Below are 16,720 nucleotides of genomic sequence, written 5' to 3'. Positions count from 1 at the left end.
TCTAGTATGGGGGATTCCCTATTTCGTTCTCTTTTTCCAACAAGTTACCTCCAAAAGAGGTTATGCTTTCTGTCGACTCTCTGATAGCAACACTACTCAAAAAGTATTTGGTTTTCATAAACGTTTCAGTATAACTTGGCTATGATATTGTGCTGTCTTAGGTAGTGTGGATGGGGCGTTGGTAATTGTTAGCAGGTTATTTGCTTATATGACATCGTTATTGATTAAGCCAAACGAATACTTATTTTAGAAATACAACCAGGCCTATTCAAAAGAAAGAACTTGCAACCAGTACTGTATTACTAATAAACTTGTCCGTACAAACATGGCGAAAAATAAATCAAAGCTTTATAGTGCAAGTTTAGGTTTACAAAACGATTTTTTGCTAAGATATTCTACTTATATACAACAACAACACAACAGAGCAAGCGAGCTACAAAAATTTATCAAAATTATTTATGATAATTATTTGTTATTCAAAATTTCTATGTGAACTCGGCTTAACGGTTTGCGACGAAACATTTATTGAAATTTTGACAATAGGAAATTGGCGAAGGCATGCACTTGTTAGTTGTTACGTATTAGTCATTTTTTAGTATTATCGTATGCTTCATTTCGTTTACGTCTTATCATGCGATGCTTTTTGTTGCGGTATATTACGTCACAGATAGTCATTCGTTTATTACTATTATCAAAGACCATAGAAACAGGGTTATATAAAGACTTTGGTTTATTATGACACAACAGAATGTTGCTCCCGCATGGTTGCTGCCAATTATACTTGATAGGTGGACGCGTGGAGGTCCTGTGTTTTTTCCATCATCAGCAATCCAATCATTTAGACATGTTTCACTGTTTTAAAGCTTTGGGTTAAAGTAATTCAGGATGTTTTCTGTCGACTTACAGTTTGATTTTCTCCTGGCTTCTATTTGCGGATGTTTAGTGCTAAGGATTGCTCTTATCAACTTGCTTTAGTAATTAATGCGTTGACCCGGTGCCTTCACTGACGGTAGGTGCAAGTTGTTTGGCTTTATCTTTACTGTTTGTATCGTGTGTGAGGGAAGCTTATTGTACTGTTTTCTTGCAGAAAATTATTTCTACATCGTAAAATACGAAATGCGCGGGGACAGAGGCTGCATTAAATTTTTTGCGCGGTGAGTGTGTGCCGAGCTCTGGTAATAATTACTACACACTCATTTACGGTGTTTTTGCTTTTTTTCTACAACTCAGCTATTATGTTTATACACCTTGTTTCTCAAAAATCAATCACTATGACTGTATTAATTATTATGTACCTGTGAAGGCTATTTAAGAAGTATATCACATTTCTGTTTTTGCTAACAAGATGAATGTATTGTCCGGGTGTAATTGTTTCTAAAATCTTTCAACTTTTTTATTGAAAATCTTTTACTTAAACTTTTTCTAAGCCCTATCTTAACTCTAATCCAAGTTAACTATAACAACTTAGTTAAACTTGAAGTATTTTGATTCTGGTACCATCCACTTTTCGAACGTGAAACCTTGGCAGCACTGAAAAAAATATCGTCTACTAACAAGCAATAAGATTTAAAACTTTTTTTACACAGTAAGTGATCAGTGGGAGCAAACAAAACAAATAAAGGTGACTTTATGTAACATGAGAACGATGCAATACAAATAAAACTCGGGCTTCATTAATTAATTATTAATTGGCGTGAGGACTATTATGGGCACATTCCTTTGTTTGGCATGATTAAGTTTACCAGTGTGGTGTCATCTTCAATGCAAACTTGTGTGACGTAATTTTCTGGATTTTGAAATGCCTCAATGAAATGTAGCTTTGTGCTTCAAAGTTTAGTTTTTCTTTATTCTCATTTATTTTATTCATCCATAATACATTTTGAACTGTTTCGATTCTACAGTAGTTTCTGAATATATGCTATGACTTATGAACCTACGATATGATAAGAAGAAAGCTAAAATTCGCCTTTATATTTCACAAGATATAAAACTGCATATTGCTAAAAGAATCGGTTGTATGACAAAAATTGTTTATTCGTAGGTTGTTGATGTCACAATTACTTGTTGAATGCCTCGTCACTGTCTAATTTGCGCAATGAGAACCAACTGAGAGACAGCCTTGAGTTGCCGGTGAGTTTAATGTTTATTTCGCTTACACAAGCCTACTGACTTCTGGAACAAAAGAACACGGCAAGCAGCATATGTACAAATTATATTTTTCGACTCTCACACAATCGCCTCCGATAAGTTAGTATAGGAAAACAATAATTGCACTTAATGTTTCAGTTGTACTCTTAATGCTCGTTCATGAATTGTCATTTTTTAGAGCATTACGACCAACAACACTTTTCGAACTAACAAAGTTCACTCAAGTCTGTTCGACACCTTCGTTTCCAAAGTCAGTCTTAAAGCTCGAATTGAATTGCTGTGTGTTAAATAGCTGTTTCAATTACTCTCTTTATACTGGCCATTATGCCCATATTAGTAGGTATAAGGCATGGTCAGCCTATCGGATGAGCTCGACGACCAAGTCTGATTGGATAAAAGGTGAAAAGAATAGACGGTGACGTCTTCGGTTGGTCATTTAGATTCGCTCATGGCTATAACACTAGTTCACGAGAATTTCCGGGTACAAAATCTTTGCAATAACTATCTCTCTTTGGCGGTAGGCAACCTAAACTTCCATGGCTAAGAATTTTCCTCTTCGAAAGAACAAACGCATCTTTGATCTTCATAAGTGCTTTTTTATGCTGTAGAACGTCGTTTTCTTGAACTTGGTTCCCAGATCGCGTACGGGCTGGATATATAATTGGATTTGATTACTTCCGCAGCATGCGACGTTGATGTCATCAATATTCGGTTGTCCGAAATCTTCCGCTGACGTAATGTACTGGTCACGTAATGAACTGAGTAACTTGTCACAGTTGCTTTATCAAATATAATATATTTTACCAAAATAATCAGTTTTCATGTAAAGATCTTGATGTCTTATTTCTTACTGTTGCGCTGAGCTGTGATCACTACACAAATAAATTTACACATAGAAAAGAAAAGTTAAAAATGTACATATCAAAACCAAACAATGTGTCATTAGGGTATGAACAATTTATTGACACTAGTCTGACAGAAGTTGCATCATGTTTCTAAAATCTGTTTCAATAAACATATATGGTAGGTATAGTCTACTCTAAACAATATTTAAAATTTTTTTAATACTGCTAATATTTTATTTATCAACTACTAAAAGTGCAAATGTTATACATTAGATTTGTTAAAGCAAAGTAAAAGTTGTACGCAAAATTTATGCTTAAAATATCTCCCCCAGGTATTTAATACGCAAACATTGCAAAATATTTCTAAAACTACATTGCATATATTTTTTATATCGTTGATCACTCATAGGCGAATAAAATTCAAATATAAAAATCACAAAGTCTCTGCAATATTTCAAGACTGATATAGGGAATGTTAAAAAAGCATAATCCTTATGATGGCAGGCAGAGTGCAAATACGTGAAAAAATCTCGATAAATTTGTGCATACATTTCAAAACAACAATTTCTGCAGATAGAATGTTAGCTAAATCAGTAGTAAAAATTAAATAAAACTCCTGCTTATATTTGTAAGCTGCTCTACTTGGTTTCTTCAAGAGCATTTTTGGTTTTGTAGTCAGCAACCAAGTGCTTCCAAGTGGAATACTTGGAAAGTAAATCCTTATTCCCTTCAACCAAAAACAGATGACAATAAACTAAATGAAACTCGCTTTAATAATTTTAACAAGTATTATCTTGTTTTATTGATAATATAAATATAGATTTATGCAGGTAACTAGCTCCTATTGCAACACATTTGGCTTTCATGTTTCAGACATTCACTTCACACATTACTGAAAACACCATCGTCTCACCTACTATTCGTAGGGCCAATCGAGCACGAGTAATTGCTACATTGATCTGGTGATCATCTGATACGAACCCAATATTTCTGAACACCCAGGCAGTTTCTGGGTCTTCCTCTAAGGGCAACATCTGGTTGGAACGAACCAAGGATAAAAGAATGCAATCAGCTTCACTTCCTGAGTAGATTTGAAGAAAGAAAACAGTTGTTTGGGAACAAAGTACTTAGTTAGCGGTATCAAACTTATCGTTATGTGAAAGTCACTTTAAAATTTATTCATTTTGAAAAGCAATTCTATTAAAACTGATTTTCTTATATAAATAAAATAAAGATTTTTAAAACAAACCTTGGCTGGTAACAACAGTGCCAACGTGAAGATTTACACCTAGTGTGCTGTTTATTATTTTTCGTATTTTGCTGCATTGAGCAAGATATGGTGTCAATATCATGATGTCTTTAGCCTGAAACTTTTTCAACATTTTTTTTACCAAAGTGACCTATAGAAAAAGAAGTAATAATGTGTTTTTACTTCGGTTGAAGCATTTGTCTTTCTTATTGGTTGGAATAAGTCATATTATTTAGTGGTTTTGTATATCTTCCAAAAACGTGGTTAAAAGAAAAACATTACTAATACTAATCAAAAAAGTAATGTTAAAACTACTTTTAACACAATGAAGATGTTTTATTGTGAATACTGTATATTCATAACTTGCTTGGAAAAAGGCAAATATTTGTTCTAAATTAAACAATTCAATTGGTTCCTATTAACAACTTCAATTTTATTTGAAACGATGTTTTTAATTAACATATTTATTTAATTAAATGAGATTGTGAGGAAAATTGGCCACTGAGTTAAACAAATGCAGTTAAACAAAGGCTGTGATTTTGTGTGCAGACAGTACAGTTATTAATATATATAATTACATAAACCAACCACAAGCTCAGCTTCTTTTGTGTTGAACTTGGATTTGCTGCCGTCTTCTTCTTCCTCACCATTGACATGGTAAAACTTTATTGGATCAACAACCACACGCCTTTGTTCAACTGATTGGTCAGTTATTAATTCATCACCATAAAATTTTTTTGATGGGAATTTACAGATACCTGGATGCTTAGCACAAACATATTTAGTCATTTTTGTCATCGAGCAATGAAATGCTCATTTTTTCGTTTCAATATAAATCATTCATTGATTCATACATACATTTGCTACCACTAAAACTAAAACAAATATTTTGTTTAAATTAATAATATACTTGTCTAACGATTCCTTGTAAAAAATCCGATTCTTTAATTCAACATAAAGGTGGCTTTTTTTTACTGAAACAATATTAATTTTTGTACCATTCTGTATTGCCTGGTGAGCTTTAGAGCATGTTTGCTGAGTCTCTCAAACAAAGATTTATCCAATCCCCCACGCTTTGCTTCATGACAAGTAACAATGGGTTGCAATTGCTTGTGATCTCCTATGAGTGTCACTTGTAGATGTTCCTATGAGCAACAGCATTTTGTAAATTGTTGATGTTAAAAACACGTAATTAAAAACCGAATTGAAAACACTTTCACACACAGTAAACAATACAGTGGCTACAAGCAGATCACAACATGTCACTCTTGCCAGTGATAATGTTCACATTTCATTACCCCCGACTTTGCTGCAGCCACCAGTGGTACAAGGCATTCAGGTTCGCTGCACATCCCACATTCATCAATGATGCACTGTGCATATGTTAAGCCTGACAGCAGTGGACCTTCAAGTGGAAATGAAGCTTATTACAAACACAAATCCATGATCGTCAGTCATCAAAACTGCAGTAATTAAGAAATGTTTGCAAAACCTCCTGCAGCAATGCATGTGCAGAGGACAATGTCTTTGTCCTTGAGCTCTGCCTCTTTGGCTTCTTTCAATAATTTGTCATATTCTTGGTATGTCTGAAGTTTAATGCAGTCAGATTTGTTTTGGTTTTTAAACGCTTCAGCAAACCTTGAAAAAACGTAAAAAATATCTTTGCTTTGTTTACTGTTAAAATCTCTATTTTCATTGTTAATTGATCTTAGCTAATGGATTCAATGAACTGACTGACAAACGTTTGTGTGGTGTAAATGCTCAGAATATATTCAAATCAAATACGAAATCTAATCATGACAAACTTTAGGTCAAACTCTTTAAGTTTCTCAGCAAATGGTTTTCCTTTTTCTCTAATGATATGATGTAAAGCATAGGGATGTAACTTTGGATCTGGTGGCCGTGATGGTTTTTCAGAAAGACCAAACAACTTTGGTTTATTTGGAATTGGGAAATCCAGTTCCTCCAACATGCTTCCATACACTCTTACTATTTTCAATGATTTTGTCTTCATTAGATACTCTAAATCAGAAAATACACATTACAAAATGCTTATTGCACTACGTCAGAGAAATCTTAATTAGATATAAAGCTTTAATTTGATACACAACTGTTGATGCGTAATGGATTAATTTCTTGCAAAGCAATTTGAAGATTTTACAAATTTACAGTGCCAATGAAGAATGCAAATTTTGAAGACTTAAAAATTGTGCCAAATTAAACTCATAATTCAAACGATTTTTTACTTTACCTGCAACTACATCCACAGATTTGTTTGATGGGCCGCAATAAAGAACTTTTGCTTTCTTGGTCAAAGCTTTATTGATTCTACAGAAATAATACGCTAAATGGGCACCCATAAGGGATTTTCCTGTACCTGGAGAAAAATATAATACAAAAGATTAACAACAATAAAGCTTTCCTATTGCTGCTGTTAATACAAAAATGTATTGTTGTATTTGTACATCCCACGTACAAGTCAATGTTTAGCTGTAGAAAAGATCTTACCTGGTGGGCCCTGTATTAGAGTAAATCTGTTTTTCAATGCGGTCTTTATGTTTTTTATTTGCTCTTCATTTAGATTAACATTGAATGCTTCAACACGCACCGAACCAACAGAGTTGATCACATGATCAACACAAATGCCAGATATCATAGATTCTTGGTTAGGAGTTTCAAGACAAATGTTCAAAATCAATGCAGGTAGATCTGGATTGTGCAAAGAATGCAGAGCTTTGATCATTCTCCTGTAATATAAGCGAGTTTTGGAAAAAACATTTCAAAAATTTTATTTGTTAAACCAACAAAACTCTACTGTGTGCAACTAATGCTGCATTACATATATTTCTTAATAAAAAAATAGTCAGCGTGGCAGCAAAATAACTCGTGGAACCATTCTGTAAATGATATGTAGTACACCTGCATTGGAATGTAACAGTGGCAGACCATTTACCAGATTTAAATAAATGAACAAACCTATGTGAAACATTCAGAGGAATTATTTCACATGTCATTTGCCGTGGATATGGTGGTGGTGGCAAACCATTTGTGTGATACTTGGAAACAACAAATGTGACCTTAGTTGTGGAGTCATTATTCTTGACTTCCGTAATTTCAGCATGTGCAATCCAGACATCACCTTTTAAATGAGATTATTAATTAAGTGGTAGTATAGTTTTAGTTTAGTAAACTGATATTGTAACAGAAAGTTATAGTTTTGCACTAATGAAACTGTTTGCACAAATCAAACTAGGCAATGCTTCCACAAGGCTTTTGCCCCAATTACAAAGTTTGTTTTAAGATGACCATATATTGTTTTAGATAACTTTGTCATTTTGCGCAAGTTTGCTACAATTTCTTGGAATGCTTGACAAGAAAAAGTATCAATAATGCCATTTCCAAGGGCATAATTCCTTACCACTACACTACTAAACTTATAGTTTCTTTTCACTTCTACAAACTTGCAGTTGCAAATATTACATATATACAGTATGCACTATTGCTAATATCATCTATTTCTCGTATATATTTAAATAACCAGAGTGTCCACTACAATACACAATTTATATAATGATTTAAAACCTGAAGAAGACTGTCTTTCCCGCAAACAAATGAGATCATCTTCATTGAAGTAAATGAATCGCTCACCACAGAAGATCTTTTCCAGCATAAATCGACCATTGATTTGTCCTAAAATTACTAAGTTGTTTATGTTCTTGTAATTTCATTTAATTCTATGCCAGGAATATCTATAGAAATACAGAAACTAGGAATATTGTCTACAACATAGCAAAGAGAATATTTTCAACATACCATTTTTGACTTCCAATGTCACACTAAATGAATTTAAAAATATTGAGTTGAGACTATGAACTGCAGAATATTGGCCATCAAGTCGAACAAGTGATACCCAGTGGTCATGATAGTATTTCAATTTTAAAGTTGAAAACGTTAAATTTTCATCTGCAAAAACATGCAATCTTTATTTGTACCAAACAGTTGTATTTATTGTTAGTATAAAAACAATTGTTAGAGGAAAATGTTGATCATGTATGAAGAACTTATAATGAATTCTGGGGTAGCAACTAGTAGGCTAAAGATACAAGTTACGATACACTGATACTAGCAAATTAAATTTCAAAAAGTTAATAATAAACAACAAGTTTACCTTTGGGCCGATTTATTTCAAACACATCTACATGACGTCGATGCTGTAAGCAAACATCAAACTGGTCATTAAGATGCACAAGTTGTGGAAGTAAGGTGGGTATTCCCCATTCCACGCCCCTGGAAAGCTGGAAATGAAGAGGTTGCAGTTTGATGTCAATCTCCAGTTTGAAGAAATGATTTAAGGTTGGCTTTGTGTCAGTTGTGTTCACTGGCATGCATTCCATTTCTTCGATGATTCTATGATAACAAAAGATCTTAAATTGTTTCCTCATAATTTTGATTTTTAGATTTTCCACATATTAACACTTTTGCTCACGGCTTAAAAATAACTTTGCATAAGTATTAAGTAAAATTGCAACAACATACTCTAAGAGGGCATTTTTCACAATTCTTTTCCTTTGTAAACGCAAATCACTTTCCAACAATGATAGAAACTCATTCCATTTCACTGTTTCTATAACCATGCATCCACTCAAATTTAGAAAGCCCTCTCGGTTGACAAGACAGTATGATCTGTTTAAAAAGATGAAATTGAAAACTAGTTGCTGTTAGCAACAACAAAGCTTAGTTTTAACTCATAATTGTTTTACACTTTATTTTTTTTGAGTATAATCCATGACTTTTCATTATAAATGATCAATTTTATTATACATATGACACATATCTACTAATACATAATTTGAATATGTGGAGAGTTTATATCTACAAACATATTTAAGATATCATAATAGATATGGCATGTTTAAAGAATTTATATGCTGTTGGGCAGGGCAGTATACAAGCGCTAATTTAACAACTCGAGTACAAGTAGTCAGTTCAGAAAACATTTGAGTACAAATACTAGTCCAGGTGATAAGTAACAACTGCTTAGCATAAGTCCTCGCCTACTTTATTGTAATATAGAAGTTACAGGATAATTTTTAATTCCTTTGTAATCATTTCTTCTGTCCACCAAGACCAACACATTCCTACCTCATAACACTTACATTTTTAAACATAATAGTAGTAATGATCAAAAGGGTAATAGTGAAAAAAACTTTGGACAAATGAACACTCCTACTGTACTATAGCTTAAGCCTATAGTTTGACAATCTTATTTAAGAAAGATTTGTATGCAATCAATAAATCAAATACAAAAGTTAATAAAACCAATTCAAATATTTAAAAAAAAATCAAGTCAGTACTCGAGTACCACAAAAATGGTATTTGAGTAGTAATTGAGAGAAGTACTTTACTTGCTTTAAGCAGCTCTACTGCTAAGTTTCTAAAATTTTTTTCTCTATATATACAACTATACATAAAGTTATACTACACAACAAATTTAAAGAAAAGTTTAAGCAAAATGCAAAAAGTTGATGACATGATACCTGAACATCCAAGTAAATTTTGTGTTTTCCGTTTGAAACAAAGCCATCTCCGCCTTGGGAATTTCAAATGCGCGAGTTAAGGATGGAAAGGTTGCTGAGACCTTTAAGTCATCCACCTTAAAGTAAGAGTTGTCAATGTTGTATGATCAGTAAGTGATTGGACACAAAAAAAGATTACAATCCAAAAATACCTTAGTGAGAAAACCTTCATGAAATTCAGGTTTGAAATTTTCTACAAAATGGTAGTATTGTAAAGCTCTCTCATGATTTACAGCATCTTCCTCTCTTCGTGACAACTCATGAACTCTGAATAGAACAAGCCCAATGTCATATGCTGCTGCATTTGACCATTTTTATGCTACTTTCATACTTAGTGTACTTTTGTAGGATAAATGCTGGTGTATTTCTCATTTATCAGCAAAGCCTAGAAACTACTCTCTGCTAATAACTGCTGCTTATATATTATTATATAATTTATGGTGAAACTTTGTTATACTGCACCATGGTAAAGTCTGAAATTGGATATAACGTGATAAATTGATGGACCCCAATTAGCCCGAGATAATGTTGCACTACAGTACAAGGCTAAGGCATCATACCTACGATGGACTTGGTGCCAGCTTATGAGAATTTCAGTCCCATTGTTTGAAAATGGTAATTTTTGTTTGGAGATGGGTGCAAGAATACAAATTCAAGCAGAGTTATGTTTATACATGAAGTCCCTATGACCAATATGTCTACATGAGAAATATGTTTTGTATTGTTTTGTCTCTTGCGTTCATTCCAAGCATTTTAGCAACCTCGATAAGGGCATTGTAACAAAGTTTCGTGGTGTAAATTTGCTGTTTTTAGGAGCTAAAACACTAAATGGCTTAAAATTTTGTTTATACCTTTGTACGATGTCTTCTGGAAGATGATAAGAGTTGCGAAGTAACCCAATTACCACGCGCTGATTGACAATGTCAGCATATCGACGCAGTGGGGAAGAACACTGAGCGTATGTCTTAACACGCAGCAAAAAATGTGCTGTATCGTCATCTCGGTTCATCAATCTGCACTCAGCTATTGGTGTTATTGCCTTGAATCTGTAAATAAAGTTCAGCAAAAATATGCAGCAAATTATTTGAACTAAATCTAACCATATGATAACCATCTTTAATTTGAAAAGGTAACTTTCAATGTTCAACCTGCAAAAAATGCTTAGTTTGTCAAAATGATGAGGAAACAGGAATCATAAACCTATTTAATGAAGTATTAAACTAAGCATACCTATTCAAACCAGGAATTAACCTAGGTTGCTTGTCATCACAGCAAGCCAGCAACACTGCTGTTTCCACTTTGTCATTATTTAAAGCATCTTCAATGATCTCCCACACCTCACTAGACACAGGCATGGTTGTTTCAAGTGAAGTTTTCTGAAAAATTAGAATTTCCTGAAATTACTTTGCTACTATTTTACCACCAAAACATTAAACGTAATGTTTATCTCAAGCACTTAATATTCATAGTATGTAATTAGTTTATGTATGTTTCAGACAAAATCATGCAAAGATGAATAAATAATTATCCTAAAATTGAAATCTAATCTAGTTTATATCCAAGGCTATGTATGCTTTAATTCAATTTGTTGACAAATTCTGCAAACTTAGTTCAGTTCCTGTTAACAAGTTTTTGTGTGTGTGTTTTACAGAAAATAAATGTTATTTTTTCTTAACTAAGTTGGGATTTTATGTTGTTTTGCAATATCTTATTATGTATATCTTACATTAAATGTTATATTATATGTGTCTGTGTTACACCGTGTCACTGTCTTGATCACTTGTGCCAACTAGTGGTTTAGTTGTATTAATTAAATGGTTGTTCGCTTATGTGACTCCAATAATGTGCGTATTTGTTAACCATTGATATACTAGTTGAGCATCACAGTGCGTTAACCAAGCTGACAGAGTTCTCGAATATGGTAGTTGTGTTATTGATTCATATCAAAATGATCACTGCTTTCAGAGCACATATCAGAGATGCATTCAATATCACTGCAAAACTAGACTAAATGTAGAGAAAGCACATTGTGCGCTGTGTAGCAGTTTATGTAATCCAGAAGTAATTGAAAACAGGACGCATACTAAAGCAAAGCCAAAATGTATCACAGCAATTGTTGGTATACTCACGAAATAGAACGATAATAACATTATAATATCATCAGACCGGCGCAAGAATTCGATAGGAGTAAGGGCTAATTATGACAATTAGCACACACTCTACCTACAAAGATAAAACCAAGAATACCTACTACAGGCAATGTAAAGAAACAAGGAATATACTTTTACCTTTATTTGACTGTTTCTATTGATGAATGTCCAGTATGACTTTTGATAGAGAGAGAGATCAGAAGGGTTCCATATTTCAACATCGGCAGCAATTGGTTCTTTTTCAGCTCTTCCAATAAAAGATTCACCAGAGCTCTAGAATGTGCATTGGCAAAGACTGATTACATGTATTTTGGCTTAATTAAAACAATATGAAACGTCCTGAAAATAATTCTATCATTGTCCCATTGCTTTATGTTTAACATTGCGATACTGTACTAATAATGTAGAATTTACAGAATATTAAATACTGTATTGTTGTTTGTAAGTGCATAGAAAATTGGGTTTAAAGAAAGTAAAAGATTTTTGTATTTCATTTTTGATACAAATATCAGGTAAAACACTAATACCAAAAAATAACAAATTCACCTTCAAAAAATAGGCCATGCAGGAGTTGTAGGTTATCATTGCCTCTTCAACTAGAATTTGAGCCATACAGACATTGTGCCAATCATTACCAGGATCGTCTGGTTCTTTGTAAAAAGCTGCAGCACCCAAGCGCAGCACTCGCAATTCCCACATTATTGTCCAAAGCTTATCTGAAGTTAAAGGCATGATGGAAAAATTTAATTTTTCTCGTTTATATGCATTGTTGTTATCAAAAGGCAAAACCAAAGCAAAATTGTCGTTAACTAGCTGTAAGAAACTTACTGATTTTCTCAAACAAAACTGAATTCAACAGATCAACTTGTTTGTTCAAGTACTTCTGTGCGTGAGAGAAAGTTAAATTCTTTCTAATTTTTATCTTTGTTAATTGCGGTTGCGGCATTTCGTGGTCTGCTTCTTTAGAAAGATGAATTAGTGGTTAAAATTCAACTTTGTAAATTACAAGCACATCTTTTGTTTTGTCCATTTTACTTCACTATAGTTTTAATTATATTACGTGCTTTCAGTGGGCTATAAATCAAGCAACCACTTTATAACTGATAACCATGAAAAACTACCTTTCAACTTATGGTTAGTGTAGATATGCAATGGAGGTTGACTTGAATGAATAAAAAGTGACACAACTAAACGTTTCTTTTCACTTGTTAAACTGCATTTTTCATTAATTGGCTGTGGAAGCATTTTGCCCTTATCCGTATCATTTCCTTGGTATAAATTTTTTGATTAGAATTGCATTTACATATCATCTCTAAAACCAGTAGTTCTTATTTGTTTAAGCAAAAATGCTAAATCTTATTAAAAAACCTGTAAATGATGATCCTCGTTCTTCAGCTTCAATGTCTAATTTACTGTCCTCGGGTACAAACGAAGTAACATCTGTTACATGAATTCCAACCTTGGATAAAATATGTTGAAATCATAAAAATATGAAAAGTTGATTGATATATGCTTCCTTTTAAGTAAATATGATTTCATTTAAGTTTATTTACCTTCCAGCAGTTTTCATGGTCTTTGCATTTTTCCACACTGAAACCATCATCAAATATTTCTGTATTTTTTCCATCAATGGTAAAAGTAAAAAGTTTGGTCAAATCTTCTCTTTCTTCTGTCGTAATGGATGTGGCTTCTTTTCTGCTGAATTCTTCTACGAACTTCATTGCTTCATTTTTTATTTCATTCCTCAAAATTGTAGATCAGTCATTAAGCTTTACAATCTCCCCTATTTTTAGTTTTTTTGTTATAAACAAACCTACCTATGCACCCCTGGCGCTCTGTACCTCACATCAAAAATGGTTGATTTACCAGCAGGAAACGTGCCCTCGACATACCCAAATGGATAAAAATGGTTACAAGACCAGTGCAGGTAACGAACACTATAAAGATCTGTCTCCTGATGATGACTTGAGTGTGGATTTACATATTGATAGCGTTTAAGTTCCAGACCAATTTCGCTATTTTCGTGTTCAACTGTAAAAACAATGACTTTATGACTCTATTTAGTCTGGATGGTTAATTATTTATCAGGATCAGAGGAGTTTTTTATCAACCAATGATATACATGCTTTGTATTAAATTAAGCCAAGAAACCAATGATTTTGTGTTGGTACAAATTTTGAAAAGACTCAGCCTTAAAGCTACTTTCGTTAACCAGTAACATCCTGACTTACTTTGTAATCTTTTGTAGAAATGTACTCTTTTCGCTCTTATCTTATAGTATGGAGATTTAATGTAAAACTTAACATAATTTTCATCAATTGGAACCATTCTCATAAAGTCATCTAGACGGCAGATGAAGATTTTGCTGTAAATGTCTTCTTTCCTGCCATAGTTTGCAAGTTTGCTTATACTTTGGACTCTGTTAAACTATTTTAAGATTGATCTTTTCCAGGAATGAAAACATAATTTGTTAAGGGTGGATTGCAAAGTTTCTTTGACACATATTTCAGGTAGCTGCTACATTAATAAAACGTCATACCGTTTTAGCACTCCTACAACCCTTCCAGTCAAATTTGTTTCTTCATTTGATGAGCTCAGTGTATTTTGTATAAATATCTTGAAAAAATGTAAAACTGTTAAGTCATGCACATTTTACAAGAGCTGAGATCACTGCATGTGCTTGTAAAGTACAGTAATAATTTCCTAGCGTACCTCAACCACAACTATGTCACCATCAAAAGTTCGACCATGATTTTTCTTTGTAGTGATGTTTACTTTTCTCCCATATTCAGCATTGCCTGGTGTCAGAATGACTGCTGTTCCAAGGAAGTGCTCCTGTCTCTCCAGTCTACACTGTTTATATTTGTTGGGTTCATCTTTGAGCATCTTTTCAAGCTTTTCAACAGAATTCTTTTTGTAAAGTGTTGTTATTTCTCCTTCACGATTCCTGTGTATTTGGCACAAAAATCTTCCAAATTTGTTGGCAAAAATCTTTTATTATTTTATTGAAATTTTGATTATAATAATTTTACAGTATCGTGTTTTGTTAAAATTAATTTCAAACAGAAAATTTCCAATTTATAGGCAAATTCTTGTCTATGTTTTGACATTTAATTCTTTTATCTCACCAAGGGATAACATCCTCATCTGGTTCATTTGGGTCATCTGAGAGAGTAAAAGACCTAGAAGAAGAAAAACTTTTCTTGCTACTATGAAATGGGTAAACTAAACAATAAAAACAAAATTATTTAAATCTATAAATCAATTTCCTATTATTTGTTAAATACCTTTTACTATGAAATTCAAAAGACTTGGACAAATTAACCGGAGTATCTGTATAATGTGCATGCTAATCGTCTTAATTAGCCCTTATTTCCCAATGGAATCTTTGTGCAGATTTGGTAAAATTTTAATATTAAATTATTAGTAATGTATTTAGTCGTTTACTATCAAACGCTGTGGTAGGCTATAATTTAGTCCCTGTTTAATGCGCGTTCAAGTTGAACTACTTATGGTGTACGTACATTTGTTACTATAAGGAACGTTTTTCCAACGATTAGCATTTATTTGGAAAGCATCTCTTCGGAATGTTTTTTGAAACCTGTATTCGTTTTGATATGAACCAATACAATAACAGCAACACTGTTGGTTTGATTAACATACAGTGATGTTCAACTAGCATCAAGCAATTTGTCGACTGCATACAACTTTGGAGTCAGATAAACACATATTCTATGAAGCACTACCACCGCACAGTTTAGTTAGCACAGTTAGTTAGTGTAGTTAGTTAGTTTAGTTTAGTGAGCAAGGCAGTTCTATCGCAACTGAAGCGTAACAAAAAAGAAAGTGCCAAAATACAGTAGGTGCCAGGAATTTAATAGAACAAACGACTGAGATAAAAAGCTTCTTGTCAAATTTTTAGAATAATTCAAAAGTTCAACTTCATGCCCACATTGAAACCGTAAAAATGCTGCAGTCATACTGCAATTTAATTTGCCGTTGGTAGGCAGCGCTGCTTGTGACATGCAGTTAATGCAGGCAATTCTTTTTTAATGTTTCACGCCAAAATGTATCGTGACGTCATATGCGAGTACTCAATCGAGTAACGACCAGTAGACACTCAGACCTAACGAGTCCAAGTAATTTGATTTTCGTCCCACCCCCATTAACTATCCCCCTTCTTGTACGTATTGCTTTTTTTGGGGTTATTGGTAGTGCTAATATTTATTCATTGTTACCAAGTTATTTTTTAACTCATACACGTTTTCAGCCTTTAGGCTTTGCTGCTTTTTCCCGTTCGCTGTTCGTTTGCGGAGTTATTAATTATGTCATCTTGCTATAATGGTTAGCATTTTATTTTCCGCTCCCCCACAAGCAATAACGAAAAATAAACCGTACGGTACTTACCCAGCAAATTTATCTTCGGATATTTTAAAGTTCATGTTCTAATGTATTAAGTAAGCTCTAACAATTTGCACACAGCTAATCTACACAACTGAGCTATCTGAAGCAAACATAGTTGTTATTTACGGCTGGCGGCTAGCCCTTCACTTCTGATTCACAGGTAGACGTAGTTGGCCTGTTCACAGTTTGTTAGGTTATGAATTGAACGGATTGCGTGAGTAGGGTACGTATTGTTCATTGAGTAACAACAAACTAACAACGACGACATACCGGAATAAGAGTGATTTTACATAATGAATCACAATGCAAATAATTGGTCATCCACCACACAAACGTTATCAGAAAGAG

At 33.3% G+C, this 16,720-nt stretch overlaps 1 protein-coding gene across 1 annotated transcript; it reads right to left on the bottom strand.

Annotated features, from left to right (window-relative positions):
• Positions 1–2,145: 2,145 nt before the first annotated feature.
• On the bottom strand, positions 2,146–16,559 carry LOC143447402 (3'-5' exoribonuclease HELZ2-like). The gene is made up of 31 exons (XM_076947488.1): positions 16,376–16,559; positions 15,097–15,150; positions 14,681–14,915; positions 14,508–14,584; positions 14,200–14,351; positions 13,786–13,999; positions 13,522–13,711; positions 13,337–13,427; positions 13,090–13,236; positions 12,797–12,928; positions 12,515–12,684; positions 12,107–12,241; positions 11,049–11,194; positions 10,670–10,864; positions 9,971–10,085; positions 9,780–9,895; positions 8,779–8,925; positions 8,411–8,649; positions 8,056–8,205; positions 7,825–7,932; positions 7,219–7,381; positions 6,751–6,989; positions 6,494–6,619; positions 6,048–6,264; positions 5,735–5,880; positions 5,541–5,647; positions 5,241–5,387; positions 4,831–5,007; positions 4,243–4,393; positions 3,907–4,074; positions 2,146–3,720 (listed from the first exon to the last, which is right to left on the bottom strand). The coding sequence occupies exons 1-31, from the start codon at positions 16,408–16,410 to the stop codon at positions 3,632–3,634; spliced, it is 4,578 nt and encodes a 1,525-aa protein (XP_076803603.1). The 5' UTR covers positions 16,411–16,559; the 3' UTR covers positions 2,146–3,631.
• Positions 16,560–16,720: the final 161 nt, after the last annotated feature.

The sequence above is a fragment of the Clavelina lepadiformis genome, chromosome 2 (genome assembly GCF_947623445.1).
Source record: "Clavelina lepadiformis chromosome 2, kaClaLepa1.1, whole genome shotgun sequence".
Taxonomy (NCBI): Eukaryota; Metazoa; Chordata; class Ascidiacea; order Aplousobranchia; family Clavelinidae; genus Clavelina; species Clavelina lepadiformis.
Note: the sequence above shows the minus strand (reverse complement) of the source record. Positions and strands in the feature narration are given on the sequence as shown.